The sequence below is a fragment of the Balaenoptera borealis genome (assembly GCF_965194805.1).
Source record: "Balaenoptera borealis genome assembly, chromosome: 20".
In the NCBI taxonomy this organism is placed as follows: Eukaryota; Metazoa; Chordata; class Mammalia; order Artiodactyla; family Balaenopteridae; genus Balaenoptera; species Balaenoptera borealis.
In genome coordinates this window covers 49,566,992-49,588,411 of record NC_138879.1, presented here as the reverse complement: position 1 = coordinate 49,588,411, position 21,420 = coordinate 49,566,992, and the positions used below count along the sequence as shown (strand labels likewise).

The window sequence follows — 21,420 nt, the reverse complement described above, 5'->3', positions numbered from 1 at the left end:
CTGGCTGAGACTCCAGCAGGCCCCTGGGGTAGAGGAGTGGGTGACATGACAGTGAAGCTTTCGGATTTCCCACTCCCTAGGTGCCCCAGTCACTCCTCTCCCACCCCTGCTCCCATAATCTGCCCACTGGGCCTGGGAAACCCAGGCTCTATATCTGAGACCTTAGTCCCCCACAGAAGCCCATTAGGGGCTGCCATGGGGTTGGGGGCACCAGCACGCTTTACTGCCCTGCAGCCCCTGACCTGCTAGAATCCCTAGTAGGGCTTCATTTGAACAGTCCTACTAGGGATTCTGAAATAAAGATTTGAAAAACACAGTATAGGGAAGTCATAGGGGCCTTACATACTGGATGATGGGCTAAGAAACTTGACTTCTCAGAGGCTCTGCTGGCTGGAGGGCTGTCCCCAGGGGCAGGGAGGAAAGTGCAATGGAAGGGATGTTTATTGAGCACCTGCTGGGTGCTGGGCTGGCCATTGGCTTGGGAATGTGCAGTGAGGCAGTTTCCAGGAAGCAAGAATTATCTCCCTGGCAGAGCTGGCTGACAGATGAGGACATGGGCTGCCCTGGGAGAGGTGAGCCCCCTGTCCCTCAGGGGCACAGGTAGGGGCTGGGCCCTGTGGGCAGGAGCTCACTCTCTGGGGACAGGGGTCTGTGCCTCAGGATGCTATGTAGGTTTCCTCCCTTGGAGGTCAGGAACTCATTCCCTTGAAGGGCAAGGAGGGGCAGCTGCACTCTGATCCCACTTTCTCCCCGTTACCAGTGGAGAAACTGAGGCTTAGGTGCTCCGCCAGGGGTTACATAGTGAGATGGGCAAGGACCCAGGCTTCCTGTCCCAGCTCAGGGCCCTGTCAAGCTGGCAGCTGCCCCAGAACATTGAAGAATCTGCCATAAGTCCCTCATGGGTCTAGAGCAAAGGACAAGCCCGAACTGGACACACCTGGGCAGGGCAGAGAGGCCCGGCCTCAGCCTGGATGCAGTACTCTTACACTTCACCTCCAAGACCCTGGGGGAGGGAAGGCAGGTGGCTCCTCTGGAGACCCACAGGACACCACCCTGGGGTCAGGCTTTAGTCAGACTGGCTGCCCAGGGAGGGGGGCCTGCCTGAGCACGCCCCTGCGCTCCCCAGATGTTCGTGGTAGCCGAGGCCGAAGCGGGTACCTGCAGTTTGCACGAGTTCACCATCTCGGGCACCACGTATGCCCCGGAGGGCGAAGTGTGAGTGCTCGGCGAGGGGGCTCAGGTGGGCGGGGTTTCCTGGTGGGCGGAGCTATATAGGACAGCTCTGAGAGCTGTCATTGGCGAGGCCTCTTGGGGGCCAAGAGGCTGGGCATTGCCCGGGGGCTGGGACAAGGGCACCGAACTGACAGCTCTGGCTCCGCAGGCGGCTGGGGGAGTGGCCTGTGTGCTGCGGGCAGTTTGACGGGCTGGTGGAGCTGGCGACCATCTGCGCCCTGTGCAATGACTCAGCGCTGGACTACAACGAGGTGGGCCCCTACTCCCTTTCGTGACCTCCCTAGTATCCAGGCGCTCAGAACAGACCTTTCTCCCAGAGTATCAAAGCTCGCAGGATTGGAGGTCCCTGCCCCTGTGGAGTGCCACACCCCAGGACCACTGCCATCCTTGTCCACTCCACACTGCCACCCCTCCTTCTTCCTCAGACTGGCTCTGGAACCCTGCTCGGGGCTCTTGGGCTGTGGAGGACTGTAATGTAAAGGGCAGAAGGGCCAGGGGTGCCTGGGGGAAGAGGTTTGGGGGACAAGACTAAGAAGTGTTTAAAGCAGAAGGCACAGCCCAGAAACGGGCATTGAATGCTCTTCCCTGCGGCTGGAGCATGTGGGAGGCCGCTCCTGCCTGGTGGGGCGGGGGCACTTGGCCAAGTCAGTCTGATGCCCAGCTGAGGGCAGTAGACAGACACCAAAGGGTTTGGAGCAGGAGAGTGATATGGTCAGATCTGCATTCACAGAAGATCACCCAGGCTTCTGTGTGGAGGACAGAACAGACTGGGCAAGACCGGAGCCGAGGAGCCCCTTGTGGTCATCCAGGCCGGAGAGGTGCCAGCTGAGTCCTGGCTGGGGCTTCAGGGAGAGGGGAGGAGGCATGGGTTGGAGAGAGAGTTTGGAGCCCAGATCCTGGGACTTGGTGACTGGTTAGGTGAAAGAGGGAGGAGGTCAGGGTAGCCTGTAGTTGCTGTCCTGGCTGGGACTGTCATGGGAGCGGCAAAATAGGGAGGGGGAGAGGTAGCCTGAGGGTCCCCAGGGAACAAAGTCCAACAGGCAGCAGCTGTACCTGTGGGCTTGGAGCTCAGGAGAGAGGTTGCAGTGGGCTGGGTGGGCCCTGGCCGTCATGAGCCCGTGAAGGATGGGAGAGGCCAGGGGCATATGAGGCCTCAGGGAGCGGTGGGGGGTGGGATGGAAGGAGCAGGGCCCAGACAGCAGGTTTAGAAAGAGGAATCTGGTGAAGGAAGCGGAGAAGTGTGAGCAGAGAGCGATTCAGAGGACAGGAAAGGTGCGTGGCCATTGATGTCAGGGGAGGAGGGAGGGTCGGAAGGGAAGGTGAGCATCAGTGCCAGATGCTTCCCAGGTCAGCTGGGCTGCGAAGGGCCCACAGGCCTGGTGCAAAGGAGGTTACAGGTGACTCTGGCAAAGTGAGCTCCAGGGGGCAGGGAGCGAGTGGGAGGTGAGGCTGGGGGCCGCCCTGCCCCTCACTCCCTGTACCTGGGCCCCGCTAGGCGAAGGGCGTGTATGAGAAGGTGGGAGAGGCCACGGAGACGGCCCTGACTTGCCTGGTAGAGAAGATGAATGTTTTTGACACGGACCTGCAGGCCCTGTCCCGGGTGGAGCGAGCTGGGGCCTGCAACGCGGTGAGCAGCTTGGGGGTTCGGCCACAGGCTGTGTGGCTGGGGCTTCTGGGGCATCTGGAGAAGGGAGGGGAGGGAATGAAGTCGTGGGAGGCTTCTGGGAGGAGGAGGGCCCTCAGACCCCTAGTAAGACTGGTCTAGGGGGAAAAGAGAGGAAAAGCTGAGTGTGGGCAAGGACCCAGAGTCGGGAATTACACAGCATGGTCAGGAAATGGCAACTTTGGGGCATTTCTGGGGCTGGAGAGGGGGAGAGAGGCCTTGAATGCCAGGGTCAGAAGAGGGTAGACAACATCGTGCAGGGAGCAAGAGGCTCTTCATGGGGCTGAGCAGCTGGCGAGGAAGCAGCCAGAGTTGCTGGCTCTGCCCCTCCCGCCCTGACCCACCTGGGTCCTGCAGGTCATCAAGCAGCTGATGCGGAAGGAGTTCACCCTGGAGTTCTCCCGAGACCGGAAGTCCATGTCAGTGTACTGCACGCCCACCCACCCTGGCCTGGCGGCCCAGGGCAGCAAGATGTTTGTGAAGGTGGGCCTGCCTGACCAGCCTGGGGCCTCTGAAGAGCCAGAGCCTGCAGCGGTGGGAGGCCGGGGGAGGCGTGAGGGCCTCTGTCAAAGCGACGACTCCAGAACAAGGGTGGTCAGCCTGCCATGGGGAACTGGGAGTGGGATCCACGTGTGGGGCAGATAAAGCCAGGGCCAGATGCTGAGGCCTGCCCCACCCTGTGGTCCCAGCTCTGGGCTGAGAGGCACTGCCTCGCCACATGACCTTGCGGTCACCGTACCCCCATGTGGGCCTCGGGCTCCCCATCTGAACAGCCGGTCAGGCTGGAAGGTCTTGGAACCCCGTTTGCTTCTGATGGGGAGTGTTGAGGTGGTTGGTGTGCAACTTTGGTGCTTTGTGTTTTGGAAACCGAGTCCCAAGGAGGGAAGGAACTAGCTCCCATCCAGACCCCCATTCACGTCTTCACGTGCAGCGGGGGGTTTAACCTCTTTTGAAATGACAAGCTTCTGTATTGGGAGCTTGGGCTGCTGAAAAAACCTAGCATTTGGAGTGCCCTTTGAGGAGAGGGAGGAGGCACTGATGGAGGATTCAGAGGTTCTTCCCAGGCCTCGGGCGAGATCCGGGTTGAGACCCCAAGGCCGCTGAGTAGCCCGGCACCCCCAAGACCACCTTCCCAGAGCCACACCCCACACACCCTCAGCAGGGCTCTGTTCCTGGTCCCGCTGCCGAGCACCCCGCAGAACTGGGATCCCGGTAGCAGCAGGCTGGCAGGGAGGCAGGGCCTGCAGGAGGGCTGCCATTCCCACCCCATCCCCCAAAATGCTGCAGCAGGCCTTCTCAGCTGCAGGCTGGTGAGGGGAGGGTGCCTCCGCGTGGCTTCACACGGTGTCACACCCTGTGTGAGCCCCCTTCCCCCTGGGCTTTCTCACAGTGGGGCCTAATTGGTTCCCTCTCCGAGCTTCCAAAGAATGGATTCTGGTCTGTGCCTTGTTCTGTGTCCCCTTGGGTGACCTTTTCCCGTATCTGGGCCTCAATTTCCTCAGTTAGGCAGGAGGGAGGGAAGGGGTCCTGACTGACGGACTTGTCTCCTCCCCTACCCCACGCGGCAGGGGGCACCTGAGAGTGTGATCGAGCGCTGCAGCTCAGTCCGCGTGGGGAGCCGCACCGTATCCCTGAACACCACCTCCAGGGAGCAGATCCTGGCCAAGATCCGGGACTGGGGCTCAGGCTTGGACACGCTGCGCTGCCTGGCACTGGCCACCCGGGATGCGCCCCCGAGGAAGGAGGACATGCAGCTAGACGACTGCAGCAAGTTTGTGCAGTACGAGGTGGGTGCTGGGCCCCAGGGCTGGGAGCCATGTGTCCACCTGCAGCGCTGGGCAGGTGGCAGGCTGAGGAAGGGCCCAGGCCCCACTCGCATCCGCCCCCTCCCTGCAGACGGACCTGACTTTTGTGGGCTGCGTGGGCATGCTGGACCCTCCGCGGCCCGAGGTGGCTGCCTGCATCTCACGCTGCCGCCAGGCGGGCATCCGTGTGGTCATGATCACGGGGGACAACAAAGGCACAGCTGTGGCCATCTGCCGCCGGCTTGGCATCTTCAAGGACACAGAGGACGTGGCGGGCAAGGCCTACACGGGCCGAGAATTTGATGACCTCAGCCCCGAGCAGCAGCGCCACGCCTGCCGCACGGCCCGCTGCTTCGCCCGGGTGGAGCCCGCCCACAAGTCCCGCATCGTGGAGAACCTGCAGTCCTTCAACGAGATCACTGCCATGGTGAGGCCACTAGACGGGAGCCTGGGGGAGGTGGCGCGGGTGGTGGTGAAGCACTTGCCATAGACCTTGGGAAGAGCAACCCAGGCGACCGCTGCCTCTGCTTCATTCTTATTTTTCCCAACATTTTATTACAATAAATTTCAAACACAAAGAGAAATCAAAATGATTTTTATAGTGAATGCCTATAAATATCCACTATCTATATTCTATAAATAACATACTTATATTTGCTTTATCACGTACCTATCCATCTACCCATCCTTCATCCATCTTTTCTTAAATGTGTTTCAAAGTAAGTTGCAGACATCAGTGCACTTTTCCCCCACACGCGATAGGGAACATTGCCATCAACCCATGAAGTTCCCTTATGCTCCTTCCCATTTTTTTGCATCATAGGTTAGTTTTGCCTCTCCTGGATTTTCATATGAGTGGGATCATACAGCATGTGCTTTTTTGTGTCTGGCTTCTTTCCTTTGAAGTTTACCCATGTTGTTGCAGGTATCAGTTACATGATTGGTTTTTTATTGTTCAGTGGCATTCCATTGCGTGAATATACCACAGTCTCTTTTAAAGATTATTTATTTATTTGCCTGTTTGTTTGGTTGCGCCGGGTCTTAGTTGCGGCAGGCGGGCTCCTTAGTTGCGACTCACAGGCTCCTCCTTAGTTGCGGCTCCAGGGTTCCTTAGTTGTGGCGTGCGAACTCTTAGTTGCAGCATGCATGTGAGATCCAGTTCCCTGACCAGGGATTGAACCCGGGCCCCCTGCATTGAGAGTGCAGAGTCTTATCCACTGCACCACCAGGGAAGTCCCATCCACAGTCTCTTTATCCACTCACCTCTGGATGGACATTTGGTTTGGACCCAGTTTTTGTTCTGTCTCATTCTTGATTGTTGACCTCTTCATCAACACTGATCTGATTCTTAACCTCAACCCAACCCTGACTTGGCCTCAGTTTATAATCTTGACTTCCAGCCTAACCCAGTCCTTTACCTTGACCTTAATCCTGACCTGTGGCTCAGCCTAGATCTGGATAATGAGCTGGGCACCAACCTTGACTTGACTACAACTGTAAACTTGTTCTTGACCTTATTTTGATCTTCACACTGACTTGGTCCCTGACCTTGACCTTGACATCTTAAACTGATTCTTTATTCTGAGCTCAACCCTGATATGGGTTCCAGTCTTGACCTGGGCCCTGATCTGATCCCTGATATTGATCCCCCCCCCAATCCAATACTTTATGATCTGGCCTTCAGTCTTGACCTTGACCTCAACTCCAACTTCTACCATGACATCATTCCTGATATGGACCATAGCCTTGACTTGACCTCTACCTTAATCTAATTTTTTTATCTTGAACATGAGTCCATTCTTGACCCTGCCCTTCACCTTGGCTCCAGCCTTCACCTTGACTACAGCACCTAACTGACTCTTGACCTGGACCATGACCTTCACCTCATTCCTGACTTGAGCTTAACTTTGTCCTTAACCTCAGTTTCATCTTCTACCCCACATCCCACCTGAATTTCATCCCTGCTCTCGGCATTGACTCACCCTCATCCCTGTCCCCACCTCACCATCCTCTCTGATCTTTGACTCGATCTTCTCCTCAATTTTGTCCTTATCTGCACTCCTTGCCTTCCCCTTAGCCTCATCCCCAGATCAGTTTCTAGGCTCATGACCTCACCATTTGTTCTGTCCAGCTGTCTGCTTCTTCGGGGACATCCCCTAAACTTGGTGATAGGCTGAGTTGAGGGGAGTCAGGGAGGTGGAAGGGAAGTTTCTCAGGCATGAACCCACCTAACCTGGCCCTCAGACTGGAGACGGGGTGAATGATGCCCCAGCCCTGAAGAAAGCGGAGATCGGCATCGCCATGGGCTCCGGCACAGCTGTGGCCAAGTCAGCGGCAGAGATGGTACTGTCAGATGACAACTTTGCCTCCATTGTGGCTGCAGTGGAGGAGGGCCGGGCCATCTACAGCAACATGAAGCAATTCATCCGCTACCTCATCTCCTCCAATGTTGGCGAGGTCGTCTGGTGAGGCCCTGTGTTCCCTCCTCCCAGCCCTCTGGACCAGCTCTGCATCCCTAAGACTGGGGAAATGCCTGTTCCTGGGGTGGGGCTGCAGGGATGGAGGGACCCCGTGCCCTGCCCTGGAAGACTGGGGCCTTCCAGAGTCCCACCTCACGGTGGGGAGGGATGGGGACGCCTCATCATTCTCCAGAGGCCCTGATGCACCTCAGCCCCTGGTGGTGCCTGAAAAGTCCCCTGTCATCCCTCCAGCCGTGACCTTCTTCCCACTTTCAGAGTCCTGCAAGATGGGAGAACTTGCCTCACCTTTGGGCAGTAATGTGTTCGTGTGTGTGTGTGTGTGTGTGTGTGTGTGTGTGTGCACATAGGGTGTGTGCCTGAGTGAGAGGTGTGTGTACGTGTGTGCATGTGAGTTCTTGTTCATCTTTTCGCATGAGGATTTGTGCTAGTGTGTAATTGTCTACACACTTAGGTTCACATGTGAGTGATCCCTGTGGAGAACGGTGAACATGTTTGCCTGGCTATGTAAGAATTCTGCATCTCTGCACGTCGGGGCAAGCATGTAGGTGTTTGCTTGTGTTTGTGGATTGTGTAAGCTGTGCTAGGTTGTTGTACACATCTGTGAACAAATGTGTATATGTTTCAGGCATGCACTGTCCACGTGTGTGTGTGTGTGTGTGTGTCCTAAAGAGGACTTGTGTCCTCAAGAGGAGAGGCCTAAAGGGCAGGTCTGTCCAGGCGCCAGAGCTGGGACTGGGGGGGCAGGGGCGGCCCAGTGTGAGGCGGGGCTGCTGTGGAGACAGTGCGGGAGCTCCCGGGCCTGGGGTAAGAGTAGGAGCTGGACCCTCCATTTGCTGGGGGCTAGAGCCCATGACTCTGGTTCCAGCATCTTTGTCACGGCAATTCTGGGCCTGCCCGAAGCCCTGATCCCTGTGCAGCTGCTCTGGGTGAACCTGGTGACGGATGGCCTACCTGCCACGGCCCTGGGCTTCAACCCACCAGACCTGGATATTATGGAGAAGCGGCCCCGGAACCCTCGGGAGGCCCTCATCAGTGGCTGGCTCTTCTTCCGATATCTGGCTATTGGAGGTGAGTGGGGCCCCAGTCTTCATTGCGGTTCCTGGAGCTTCCTAAGACCCTTGTATCAGTTACACTTGCAAACTACAGACCAGTATTACTCAGCCTGGCTTATGCCAAGAGAAACTGTGTGGGCTCGTGTAACTGAAGAGATTAGATCATGCCTCAAGCATGGCTGGACCCAGCCCTCAGACAGTATCATTGGCATATTTTGGCTCTGCCTCAGCTCCATTCTCATGCAGGTGCCCCTTGGGGTGGCAGAATGGCTGCCGCAGCTCCAGCCCTCGTACTTGCCCCGTTACAACCTCAAATAAAGCAGAAGAAAGAGCCTTTTGTCCTATTACTCCCGCAGTAGTGTGCAAACCACATGGCTCAGAAAGGGAGAGAGTGGTTCCCTGACAGAGATCCAGCAAATTATTAGGAAGGGGAAACGGATGCCAGAAAACCAGAGGTGTCCACTATAGCCAGTTTTCTCCTGCCCTCCCCACAGTGTACGTTGGCCTGGCCACAGTGGCTGCTGCCACCTGGTGGTTCCTGTATGATGCCGAGGGACCTCAGGTCACCTTCTACCAGCTGGTGAGCAAGGGATGGCCAGGGAGCCTGTTGGGGGCATCTGGGAGGTAGAACTCACAGCCCAAGTTGTTGTTGGAGTTCCAGGGGAAAGGAGTCCAGAACCCCACGGGTGCCAGTGGCTGTCCCTCCCCACCCCCCAACTCCCCGCATAGACATCCACCACCTAAAGAGACAAGCTCAGAAGCCACAGGAAGCCTAGAGACGGCAGCACAGCCCCCGAGCCGGAGAGGAGGCTACTTCCTCCCCCAATCATTTAGTTACAGGGGGACCAAGGGGCTTAACTGCCCAGAAGTGTCTTACCTTTACTGGGAAACTCCCCGAACAATTGAGGGCTCAGAGGTAGGAGCCCCTAAATGGCAGAGGGTCAAACTGGAGCAATCGACAGTGGAGGGAAGGAATCTGCCAGGCTCCCCACTTTCATAACCAACGTGTTTCTCGGGGAAGGGACCCACTGACCTCTTGAAGTCACCTGGCTGGCAGGTGCACACCACGGGCCGGGCTTAGCTCAGCAAAGCTCTGGAAGCAGGCAGGGAGCCCCACCTCAGCTGCTGTCTGTCAGTCTGTCCTCCTGTCTGAGCAGCCAGTGCATCTCCTTTGCTTGAAAGAACCTTCGCGGCAATTCCGGCAAAGCCAGTTGTGGGTTTCTCATTTAAAGGGGAGAGCGGCGGGGATGTGGAATTTCCTTCCTCTGACTGTGCCTGACTTTGCCACTTTCCTGTAGGTAGAAGAGCTCAAGAGAGGGACCCTGACTTCCTGGCCACTCTTGGGAGTGTCAGAGGAGTACAGTCTTCCCCACCCTGAGGGCAGCGTGAGGGCTATTTCAGGGGTTCACACCTAGGTAGAGGCAGCCCGGAGATGCTTTCCTCCATCCACCAGCCCTCAAGCACATGGGGCTCTCCCTCCTGGCAGCAATGAAGAGCATGGGCCCAGACCCTTGTCCCAAAGGCTGGTGGTCTGCAGCCCTTGGCAGATGGCTCAGGCACCTGCTCCTGTAGCTCCTGTGGGGGCAGCAGCTGGAGAGTGGGGATGTGCCAGCCATCCTGCTGCTACCTCCTTCCTGCCCTGTCTCTGTTGCCATCCTTTGTGCTGTGGATCCCAAATCTCCAGAGACCTCCCCCCATATCGACCTTTCTTCTGAGCCCAATCCCATAGAGCCAGCTGGATACCTCCTCTGGGATGCCCCACAGCCCTTGTGCACTCACCAAGTCCAAAGTCAAAATCTGTCACCTTCCCCCAAACAATCCCCTCCTCCATGCCCATCTCGGTTCCACTGCCTGCCTGGTCACCCAAGCAGGTCACCCATGACCCTGGGGTCATGCTAGATACATATCCCATACCCACTACCAGTCAGTCCCCAGTTCCCTTGGTGCCACCTTCCCAACTGTCCTCAGGTCATTCCATTTCTCATTTATCCACTTGGTCAAGAAACAGCTATTAGGCACTGACTCTGTGCCAGGCACAAATTGCTAGGGCGATGGCAGTGACCGAGCCGGGAAAGGCTCTGCAAAGAGTGTCGAGTCTGGTGGGGGAGAGAGCCATGGAAATGGGCAGTCACATTTCACAGTGAGAAGTGCTTCAGCAGAGAAAAGGCAGGTGGCTGTGGAACTCAGAGATGGTCAAGAGTTAGACCTAAGGTAGAACTTTCAGCTCCAGGTGCTGGAATTTCAGGAGAAGTGCCCAGATCCTGGAGGAACACTGAATAAAAGCAGCAGAGTGGATCCTGGATCCTGGCTGCCCAGGTTCCCACCCTGGTTCCATCACACACTAGCTGTGTGATTTTGGACAGGCTACTTAACCTCTCTGTTGGTTTCTTCATCCATATAAAATGGATAATAGACCCTGCCTCATAGGGCTAAGATGATTCAATACTTACAGAGTGCTTAGACCAACACCTGGCACATAGTAAGAGCTATGTAAGTGTAAAGTTAATGAAACCCAGAGGGGGCCTTGCAGGTGAAGGTGAATAGGAAATAGCCAGGGAGGCAAAGGGAAGGAGTAGGCAGAACAGTGGCTTCCCCCAAAGAAACAGCCTCCCACCCCTCGGGGGCTGCTCACCGTGAATCTGTGAGGCAGAGAAGTTCCAGCCCTGAGCACCTTCTAATAAACAATGTAGGAGGCCACACTGTGACCCACGACCTGGGCACAATGCGTGCGTGGCAGGTGCTCACGGCTGAAACCCAGGAGGTCTGAACTGGGCAGAGTGTTTGTCTATTGAAACACCTCCATGTGATTCTGTTTGTATTTTCTTCCCGTGCACGGGCATAGGGATGCAAGCACACACATGCCCGAGTGGGAGGTGTGTGCACTGCATTTGTGGGTACATGCATGTGCAAGGCCCTTACCATTAAGGTCTGGAGGTGGGGCCTGACGGTGGTGACACAACTTGCAAGAGCATTTGGTCCTCTTGGTCAGTGGGTGGGTTCAAAGTTTAGGACATTTTCTCTGCCCTGTGATCAGTGCCAAATAAAAACGTGCACTTGTCCCAAATACTGGAGCTTGGTGTTTGGAGAAATTCCCACTGTTCGTTTAAATAAGACTCTCCATCTCTTTGTTAAAATAAGAAATCTAGCCAAGCCATAGTCGTTTATAATTTTGCATCCTGCACGAGAGAGGAAAGTGCCAGCAGCCCCTTCTGGCTGACAGAGTCGCCTTACCCGCATTTTTGCCCTGGGGGAAATGAGGGATGGATTTCCTGGACAGGAGGTCAGACGGCTGGTCACTTTACAGATTTCTCTTTGAGGGTTATTTTCACAGCACGTGGCCCCACCCCCATTTCGGAACTTTTAGCTTAAAGGATCACTGTGTTCAGATGAGATTCCAGAGGCCAGATTTGTATTGTTGGAGAACAGAGCTGTTTAACGGTTATGAACGTTCATGCTTATCCCCGTGGTGCGGAAGAGAGCAAGACGGAAGTTCTCACGCGTGTCCTCAGTTCAGCATGTTATTACAGCAGGTTCTGTGAGCCAGGTTTACGGGCAGGAAGAAAACTCCCCTGGGGCTGCAGGGGCGAGGGCCACTTCCCTTATTGAGCCCCGAGAGCTCGCTGTTAATTATGAAGAAGCCATGCAGCAAGCCTGCACCTGGCCATGGGTTAGGCCACGTCATAAGCAAAGGGCAGGTCTGGTAGAGCTCGATTTCAGCAGCAGAAGTGGAGGGAGGTGTGAATGGAATCCTATTTAATAATCATGACTAGGGCCCCAGTAACCTTCCTCTTCTACCCACCAAAGGTGAATTCTGTTCAAGTATAATTTTACTGATCAGTTTTCATGTGCGTTTACTCACGTTACTCAGTGGCCTCAGTTAATCACCGCCCGCACTCCTGTACCTCGGATACTCAGGCCCCCCGACCCCCTGATTCCAGAGCCCCCTGCCGTCCATCCCCAGCCTAATGCCAGCTGCTCCCCCTCCGTCCCACCACCCCCCTGCCCCAGAACCGTCTGCCCTTCTCCCTGGCCCAGTGCAGCCCCTCTGTCCCCATCCTGGGAGAGCGAGCACCCCTCCCTGGACCCTCCCCGCAGCAGCGCTGGCTGTTTTGAGTCCTCAGATGTGAGCCGAGGGTGAGGGCGGAGTGAGGCTTCCCTCTTCCCACGCCCTGGCCCCACCCCTGACCACTGTTCTCCCCGCCACCACCCCACCCCACCTGGGGGCCCTCAGAGGAACTTCCTGAAGTGCTCAGAGGACAACCCGCTCTTTGCCGGCACTGAATGCGAGGTCTTTGAGTCACGCTTCCCCACGACCATGGCCTTGTCTGTGCTGGTGACCATTGAGATGTGCAACGCCCTTAACAGGTGGGCTGGGCAGAGGGGCCTGGAGCGGGGGTTGAGGGATGGGGGCTGAGGGTCAGTGGTGCCCAGAATTGGGGTCAGAGGTGTCCAGGAGTGCGGTCCGAGGTTTAGGGGGTCCAGGATTGGGGTCTGGGGGTCAGAAGGGTCCAGAAGAGGGCTCTGAGAACCAATGGGGGCCAAAATTGGGATCCAGGGGGCAAAGGGAGACGTGATGGAGGTCTGAGGAAATAGAGGGGCCAGGATTGGGTCTGAGGGGCAGAGAAAGGGCGTCCAAGACCCAGCATAGGCCCCTGGGGGCTGAGTGGGCAGCAGCGACATTCACCTCCTGGCGGCACTGGCCTCCCAGAAGCTCTCCTGTCCTTAAAGGGCAATGCCGAGGCCCAGACCACCTGCTGCATCCCACATGGGGGGGGCGGGTGGGTGACCACGGTGGGGCCTGCCCGCATCCTGGCCTGAGGTGAGCGCCCTGTGCCCTTGGCAGCGTCTCAGAGAACCAGTCACTGCTGCGGATGCCACCCTGGCTGAACCCCTGGCTGCTGGCGGCTGTGGCCATGTCCATGGCCCTGCACTTCCTCATCCTGCTTGTGCCGCCCCTGCCCGTGAGTCTCCACCCAGCCCTGCTCACCTTCTCGGGCTCCTGGGATCACAGGGTCCTCATTCTCCTCTGATGCTAGGCCTTTCTGGGCCTGTTCGTGATGGAAACTGCCTGGGGGCTGTGATGGGGGAGGTCTGATGGTGCTCCGTGACTGCAGCCTGTGTTGGGACCCTGGCCAGCCACTGTCCTCCAGATGTGTCCCCCACTTTGGGACCCTCCCCCCAGACTTGGGGAACAGAAGAGGTGGGGAATCTCCCCAGGCTGGGGCAGGAGGAAAGCCGATGCCCTTTCCCAGTGCAGAATCCCTCCCACTCCCCAACAGAACAGAAGGATTTAGTCCTCTGGGTGAGGGCAGGGGAGGGCACCTCAGGCAGAGGAAAAAGGGGGACACAGATCTGGAGGTGGGACCTTGAGAGGCATCTCAGACGTGCTCGTGAAGGGTCCACTGTAGCCTGGGTGTATGAAGCAGTGGATTTGGGGGGCTCAGGGCACTCCTTCCTTTAACCAAAACTACCCCGCCCCAGCTCATCTTCCAAGTGACCCCACTGAGCGGGCGCCAGTGGGTGGTGGTGCTCCAGATATCTCTGCCTGTCATCCTGCTTGATGAGGCCCTCAAGTACCTGTCCCGGAAGCACGTGGATGGTGAGTGAGAGGCCCCAGACCCTCCCCACCCTGCTCGCCTCCAGCCCGCCTCCCCGCCCGCCCCTGCTTCCAGGCTGCAGGGTCTTGGGCTGCAGGGGTTGGGGCCCTGGGCTCACCGGGCCGCCAGCGGGAGCACTGCTCAGAGCCACGCGGCTTCGCTCCCCTCACTTGCTGCCAGCCCTGCACAGCCAGGCCTGCTGTGCCCTCCTCTGGGCCTTGGCCTCTGACTTCTCTGAACCGGGCCTGTTTTTTTGTTTTTTGTTTTTTTTTAATTTTTTTATTTATTTATTTTTGGCTGTGTTGGGTCTTCGTTTCTGTGCGAGGGCTTTCTCCAGTTGCGGCGAGTGGGGGCCGCTCTTCATCGTGGTGCGCGGGCCTCTCACTGTCGCGGCCTCTCCCGTTGCGGAGCACAGGCTCCAGACGCGCAGGCTCGGTAGTTGTGGCTCACGGGCTTAGTTGCTCCACAGCATGTGGGATCTTCCCAGACCAGGGCTCGAACCCGTGTCCCCTGCATTGGCAGGCAGATTCTCAACCACTGCGCCACCAGGGAAGCCCCGGGCCTGTTTTTTATGCAGGCATTCTCAGCACAGTCTCCCAGGCGGTTCTCTGTTTCTGAGTTCACAGCTCTGGGTCTGCCTTAACCCAGGAATGGAGGACAGATGGCAGGGTTGGGGTGGGGGGCGGTGCGTGGAGGAGCAGGCTGGGGCACGGTGTCCACCTGCCTGCCTCTGCCAGGGTCTCAGAGCGTGGGTGATTCTGACCCTGCCAAGGGCCAGGGAGACAGCATCATTCTCACTGCCCGAGCTGCCCAGGGAGGGAGGAGGCAGGGGTGAGAAAGTCCCTGTTCCTGGGAGTTTGAGCCAAGGCTCTAGGTCTGTGGCCAGGCTGCTGTTGAGAGCCCCGGGTTAGGCCCAGAGATGGCTGAGGCCTGCTCTGGAGCAGCTGGGTCCTTGAGGGCCACCTCTGGCAGGAATGTATCCCAGGCCCAGGGGAGGGTGCCGGGGCGGGGTGGGGGCCCATAAACAGATCATGTGCCTGTCATTCCGCAGGGGCCAGGGCAGCCCCCATCTCCCATGCTGGCCAGCCCTCCCAGGCACTGCCAATATTTTATCTTACTAAAAAGGCCAAAACAAGTTGGCCTCCTCTCTCTGGAGAAACTGGCCCACTACAGGTCTGTCCAGAGGGTGACCAGACACATGGCGGGGAGGAAGGGGGCTCAGCCGAGGGTAGAGGTGGGTGCTGCTCGGTCAAAGCAAGGTCTGTTGGAGTCCACAGGTCCGGGGGGGAAGGGGGAGCCAAGCCAGACAAGGCATTCTGCCCCCTGCATGGTTCTTTTGGGCCCACCCTCTGGGTGCTCCTGGGGAAGTGAAGGCAGGGAAATGGCTCTGTCATCTGAAACTCCATCTGCAGGAGCCCCAGCTCTGGCTGGAGCACAGGGCTGGTCCACCAGGAAGGCTGCCGGCCAACCTTGACCACACTAACTCGCCTGCAAAGTCCCCCACATCCTCCGGGGGATGTGGGCAGCTTTGTCTTTAAGAGCTTTCCCTAGCCAAGAGGTTCCGTGTCTTCTCGAGAAAGCTGAAAAGTGAGAACGTTTCTCAGCCAATGGGAGAAGCCTATGTCTTGGGCACTGTGCCAGTGCTGGCTACTGGCTGAGGGAGGATTTGGCTTGGGTGGGGGAGGGGAGCAGGCCCCTGGCAGGACCGGGTAGGTTGGAAGGACTGGGGAGGGAGCAGCCCCTACTGGGCCACGGTTGGGGGTGGTTTCTAGAAGAGGTGGGGTTTGGGCAGAGGTTTGAAAGGGGAGGATTGAACTTGGTGGAGAAGAGGCTGGGCTCGCGAGACTTGGCCTCTTTAGTGGAGCTGGGGCTTGGAATGCAGGGTAGAAGGCTGAGGCCAGAGTGTGGCAGGGGCCTCGGATACCAAGGTAAGGACCCTGGACATTATCCTCAGGGAAGAGGGAGCCATAGAAGGGTGGAAGCATGGGAGGGACTGGGGCGACCATGGAGGGTAGATGGGGGCGAGACTAAGGGCAGGGAGGCTGGTGGGCCTTGTTAAGCTGGTTTGGGAGGGAGACACTGAGGCCCAGCCCAGGGTGAGCTGGTCCCGGAAGATGCCTCCACCTCCACCATTAACCTGAGATGTTGACTATGGTCCTGGTGAAGCTCGGCTTGTAAGGGTGGTGGTCTGCTCTCAGGAGCGGCCATGGGACCCGCAGGACGGACACAGGCTGGGTATCTGTGGCCACATCTGAGAGGTGGGGTGGAGTGTGCCCGCTGGCAGCCCAGACAGCTATACCCTGTGCAGCCGCAGTCCCTCAGGCCTCCTAACGGCAGACAGGGCGGGGGTGAGACAGGGGACCCTGTTGCGTTCCCAAGCCAGCCTGGTGGCCTTTTAGGGAAGTTTTGCTGAGGCCTGATGCTCGTGGCTTCCCCATGCTTTACGAGAGATGTGTCCTGGGAAGAACTATGGGTGCTGGGTCAGTCCCGGCGGGTCGGGGGCAGGGTCCTCTTACCCCACCACCTGGCTCTGCCCAGGTGTGGCTGAGCAGCTGTCAGGCGGAGGCCTGTGGGCCAGGCTGAAGGGAGGGGAGGCCTTCGGGCCAGGCTGAAGGGAGGGGAGGCCTGGAGAGACTGAGTGGGGACCGATCTGGGAGGGTTCAGGATATGAGGCAGGTTTGGAGTTTATTCTGATGGCAGTTGGGGAGCCATTGAAGGGAGTGATGGGCTAGGTCTGTAGCGTGGTGCCAGGGACAGGAGGACTGTTGGTGAGAGGCCTTGAGTCCTGGTGGGGGCAGCGGAGGAAGAGAGATGAAGATGGTGAAATAGCAGGCCTGGTATGTGGGATGGGCGAGGAGTAAAGGATGGCCAGGGTTTCTGGACCTCATGATGGTAGGTGGTGGTTCCCTAAACTGGAAACCAAGAGGAGAATGTGCATCAGATGCTCTGAGGGAGGTGATGGAATATGTGGGGTGACGGAAGCGCCAGGGACATCCAGGGGGTGTAGCGGGGCTGGGGGCCGACCGAGGGATACCGTGGGAGAGTGGGGCTATCCCAGGGAAAGAGGAGGACAGAAGGGGCCAGAAGGAACCAGTCTGGATGTGTGCTCTCATACGTACATCTTAACACGCTCTCGGGTTTTCTTCCAGAAGAAAAGGGCCAGAAGTGAGTGCCGGGAGCAGAGTGGAGTTTCCAGTGTGTACCTCAGAGTGATGGTGCCCAAGCCTTCGCCCCCCCGAACCCCCCCTGCCTGCACGCTCACCTGCTTGCTCACTGGGCCCTGCTGAGGTCGGGGCGGCCACCTCCAGGCCCGTCCCGGGGTCTCTGTCCCCACTCCCATCTCTCTGGGGGCTCTGTAATTCAGGTCTCTAGGGCTCTCCTGGGCAGTTCATCCCTGAAGCTGTGGCCCAGGAGCTGCAGCCCGGGAGGGGCCTGCCCAGAAGCTGGCAGCAGCGCCCTCCTCCCCAGATCCACAAGTGCGCTCAGGAGCCCGCTTCCCCTTCCTTGGAGGAAGGGCATTTCCTTGGCGACCTGCGTCTCTGCGTAGACAGAGCTCTCCCTCAGTGCCTGGGCTGGGGCCTGGTTGGCCCGGGGTGAAGGGGGGACAGCCAGGCCCAGCTGTGCACAGCGAGGGCGGACGGCCCCCTCCACTCTGCTTCCACGGAGTCAGCTTCCGAGGGCTTGCGCCTGTTTGTGTTTATGTGTGCAGGGGGTGGAAGGCTCAGAGAGAGGGACACGGGAGCGGGGGAGGGGGGCGGAGCAAGGACCCCCTTTCCTGGGAGATGGCCAGCCTGCCTGCCTCAGCTCGGCGCACCCCCAGACTCAGGTTTCTCTGTTCCAAGCCGACAAAGCACACGCCGTCTTGGTGTTGCCTGCTCTGCCAAGCGGAGGACGGATTCACCTTCTGTGTCCCTGGCACCTGAGACCCGAGCCATCCTCGGGTCCCTGACCACTGAGCCTTGCCACCCTGACCCAGCGCCTGGCCACGTCGAGGTCTGCACGGCTGCGTGATCCTGAGTCCCCACACCCATGGGCCGAAAGGACGTCCCGAAGGATGGTTAGCTACCCAAGGGCACGTCCGCTCCCTCCCTCCCTGCCGGAGTGACGAACGTGCAAGTGGCTCACTTCCGATGATGGGAAAAGAGCGTTTGCGGGACACAAGTGTTCTCTTCACTCAGCTTTTGCCCCTCGAGCGAAAATTAGCTAAGAGCAGAAGAAGCAGTGAGTAAATGACCGCACGTCCTCGCCCCTCCTGGAGAGTATACAAAGTGATTATTTTATGTGTAAATCGAGACCCGCATCCCTGTCCTGGTCCCAGAATCAAAAGGCCCCCTGGGCCTGCCTTGCAGACAAATGGGCTCCACGTTCAGTGGCTTCTCCGCCCACACTCCCGCCCTCCCCTCTCTCGAAAGTGAGAGAATCAGAGTCGGGTGGGACTTTCCTGGAGCCCCCAGAGATTCTCCGCATCTTTCCTGCTGGGGGAAGGGAGGTCTGGGGAGGGGGCAGGGCCCTGTACCCACCTGCTGACGTGCAGTCTGGTAGAGAAATAAAGGTTGAGTGTCTGGGGCAACAAGGGCCATCAGCGTGTTTCCTGGAGAGCGGCCCCCCCTCTGCCCCCTCGGTGTCTCCCTAGGGGCTCCCACCACCTGTGCCCCCTCCCCCAGGAGCGGTGAGTGAAGGTTTGGGGCTCCGACGCCAGCGCCAGCCGGAGGGAGATCTCATCCTCAGACTGGGGGCGGGGAGCCACGCCCCCGTAGCAGAGGCCTGACTGCCTTCTCCTCACGTGTACAGCACTTGAAAGTTTGTGCATGTGATCAAAGCCCCTTACACACGATTCACAGGGAAATGAGGCTGGGAGGGGCCCAGCACTCTCTGGGGCAGGGCTGGGTCTGAAGCCTGAATATCAGGGGTCACTTGCTCCCCACAGAGGGGGCCCCAGCCGTGGCTGTTCCAGGGGTCCTGCATCTCCCTGAGGTACCATCCATCTCTTGTCCTTCCCAGCCCAGCTCGAATGCACCTCCCCGAGGCTTCCTGGGGCTCACACTGTCCCAGGGCCTTGTGAGGCTGCTTGACATTAACTCCTGACTCGCCCAGGTGACCCTGCCCTCCAAAAGTGGGAGCTCTGGAAAGGGAAGAGCCGTGTTCCCTTGCCTCCCTCATTTCCTCCTCTGAAAGGAGGACTCACTGCCCTCGGAAGGGGACTCAGGCCCTGCCCACAGGGCCAGAGGCAGGACCAACTGTATAATTTGTGGGGCTCAGTGCAAAATGAAAATGGGGAGCCTCTTGTTCAAAAATTAAGAATTTCTTAACAGTGGCAGCAGAACAATACACCAAGTGCAGGTCCCTTCTGAGCACAGGGCCCCGCGTAATGCAAGGATGGCACGTCCAGGAAGCAGGCCGTGACCAGAGGAGACAGGCAGGACCCACCCTTCGGAGCTCCCAGGCTTTATTTAGGAGACAGGATGTGACACACAGCGCACAGCAGGAGCCGGGGATGGGCAGAAGGATTCCCTCTTGAACAAGGTCCATCTCAGATCACAAAGCCTCTTCATCTACCTCGTCTCCGGGTCCTCAACCAGCTCCATAACATGGGCCCGGCAGGGCGTAGGGCTCCGTCTTACAGATAAAGAGCCTGAGGCCCTCTGAAAGTCTGACCATCAAGCTGGCCCTCATCCTGACAGGCAGCGAGCGGCGCTAAGATGGGCCTGGAGGGCTTACATAGGAGGCAGGCGAGCTCCAGCGCTCCTGGCAGCCTCTGGGGCGCGTGGCCAGGCCTGCTTTGCCTCCATCCCCACCCAGCCCTGCCCAAGTCCGGCCTTGTCCAGCCCACAGCATGGAGCCCGATGGGCCAAGGTAAACAGAGGTTTCCTACCTCACGGCCGCTGACCCAAGAGGGAATTCCGGGGAAAGCCCCGGCACGCTTCGCACTGGCTCGTGGATGGCAGTGACCAAGATGCCCGTGGCCTCCCCCTGCCCCCTCCAGAGGCCAGGATTTTGTGCTCCTACGGCCCCCCACACTGCACCCCTCCCAGGAGGGATGAATGCCCATTAGGGCTGCACTGGGAGAAATGGAAGGGCAAAAACAGAAAATGAAGACGTGTCCGCACAAAGACCTGAACCTGTGTCCACAGCAGCTTATTTATTGTAGCCCCAAACTGAAAACAGCCCAAATGTCCATCAACAGGGGAAGGATAAACAAACTGGCATGTCCATACAGCAGAATATGCCTCAGCAATAAAAAGCAACGTACCCATGTATGCAACAGAATGCATGATGCTTAAAACCCTGGTGCTGAGGAAAAGAAGCCAGAACCAAAAAGAGCCCAGACTGAGTGATTCCACCTCCATGAAGTTCTAGAAAAGGCAAAACAAAGCTGTAGCAACAGAGCAAATCCGTGATTGCCAGGGGCTGGGAGTTGGGGAAGATTGACAGCAAAGGGGCAGGAGGGAACATTCAAGGGTGAGGGATTGGGGAGGGGAGGGGAGTTCCATGCATTTGTCAAGACTCATCAAACTGTGTGCCTAAAATGGGTACATTTTATTGCATGTGTATTTTACCTTAGTGCAGTTTGATTTAGAAGAAAGAGAAAAGAGGTGGGAGCCAGAGGAGGTGGCAGGCACGCGGCTGCTGTAGGTGTAGCGGCTTCAGCATCGGCAGGGGGCGGGCCTCCAGGTGTGTGCGCAGTGTTTGTGGGGCAGTGGCCCAGGCCAGCCCCAAAGAGTCCCCACATTCCAGGGGCAGGAAGAGGCTGAGGACCAAGGGGAGACGGCCCAAAAGCATGGAGGAGAACCAGGGGGTTGTGATGCCTCGGACACTCGGGCAGAGGGGCTCCAGCCAGATCGAGGCCCTTAGTAGGGGACGAAGAGGCCAGAGAAGCCATGCAAGATCTGGGCAGTGGGGAGAAGCCAGCCTGGGGACCCCCGTAGTGGCCTCCCCATGGATGCCCGCCCTCCCCCGCCCTCCCCTAGACTGTCCAGTTAGGCCAGTCCAGGGCCCTGTTCCAGCCAGCGTCTGAGAGGCTGTGTGGACACTGAGGCCGGACCAGCTGGTGTGGGAGCTTGGACCGACCTCCTCTCCGGGCAGAGGCGTGGCCCCTGCAACCTTGGGACCCTGAGTGGCCAAGGAGACCCACTGGAGCCTGTGCCAACCTCCTTGAGGGCCCGAGCTGGCCTCCAGGATAGGCACACAGGCCCCCTCCACCCTCACAGAGTGGCTAAATTTAGCCAGGCAGGGGAGGCCATCCTGGGGCCAAGCTTGGCAGCACTGCCTTGCCTCCCTACAAGGCCCGGCCCAGTCCCCGCTCAGGCCATCCGGCCTTTGGGCTTATAAGGCGGGTCTGGCGGCTCTGAAGGGCTGGAGTCTTAGGGTGGGCTCTGGGCCAAGATCTCAGACTTTGGGGAGCTTCCTTCCCGGCCACCAGCAGATATGGGAGCTAATCGTTGTGTGACCTTGGCCAAGGCCCTTAGCTTCCAGAGCCTCAGTGTCCTTATCTGTAAAATGGCAATTCTTGAGCCTACATCACGGGGCTGCTGTAAAGAAAAGCCTGCAGAATTCTAGGTTTCCTTCACTTCCCAAAATGCCTAAAACGAA

General features: G+C 58.2%; 1 protein-coding gene across 6 annotated transcripts in view; it reads left to right on the top strand.

Annotated features, from left to right (window-relative positions):
* The window catches only part of ATP2A3 (ATPase sarcoplasmic/endoplasmic reticulum Ca2+ transporting 3), a 32,663-nt gene extending 14,260 nt beyond the window's left edge, over positions 1–18,403 (top strand). For 2 of the 6 annotated variants that reach the window (XM_082370559.1, XM_082370554.1), the window contains 13 exons: positions 1,127–1,215; positions 1,382–1,484; positions 2,729–2,860; positions 3,254–3,379; positions 4,465–4,683; positions 4,793–5,128; positions 6,946–7,166; positions 8,047–8,249; positions 8,728–8,813; positions 12,465–12,598; positions 13,077–13,194; positions 13,715–13,832; positions 17,673–18,403. In XM_082370559.1, the coding sequence (XP_082226685.1) occupies positions 1,127–1,215; positions 1,382–1,484; positions 2,729–2,860; positions 3,254–3,379; positions 4,465–4,683; positions 4,793–5,128; positions 6,946–7,166; positions 8,047–8,249; positions 8,728–8,813; positions 12,465–12,598; positions 13,077–13,194; positions 13,715–13,832; positions 17,673–17,779 (1,992 nt within the window). In that variant the 3' untranslated portion in view covers positions 17,780–18,403. Of the gene's footprint in view, positions 1–1,126; positions 1,216–1,381; positions 1,485–2,728; positions 2,861–3,253; positions 3,380–4,464; positions 4,684–4,792; positions 5,129–6,945; positions 7,167–8,046; positions 8,250–8,727; positions 8,814–12,464; positions 12,599–13,076; positions 13,195–13,714; positions 13,833–16,979 lie in introns of all 6 variants that reach the window. The other 4 variants (XM_082370556.1, XM_082370558.1, XM_082370557.1 and 1 more) reach the window with 4 other exon arrangements.
* Positions 18,404–21,420: the final 3,017 nt, after the last annotated feature.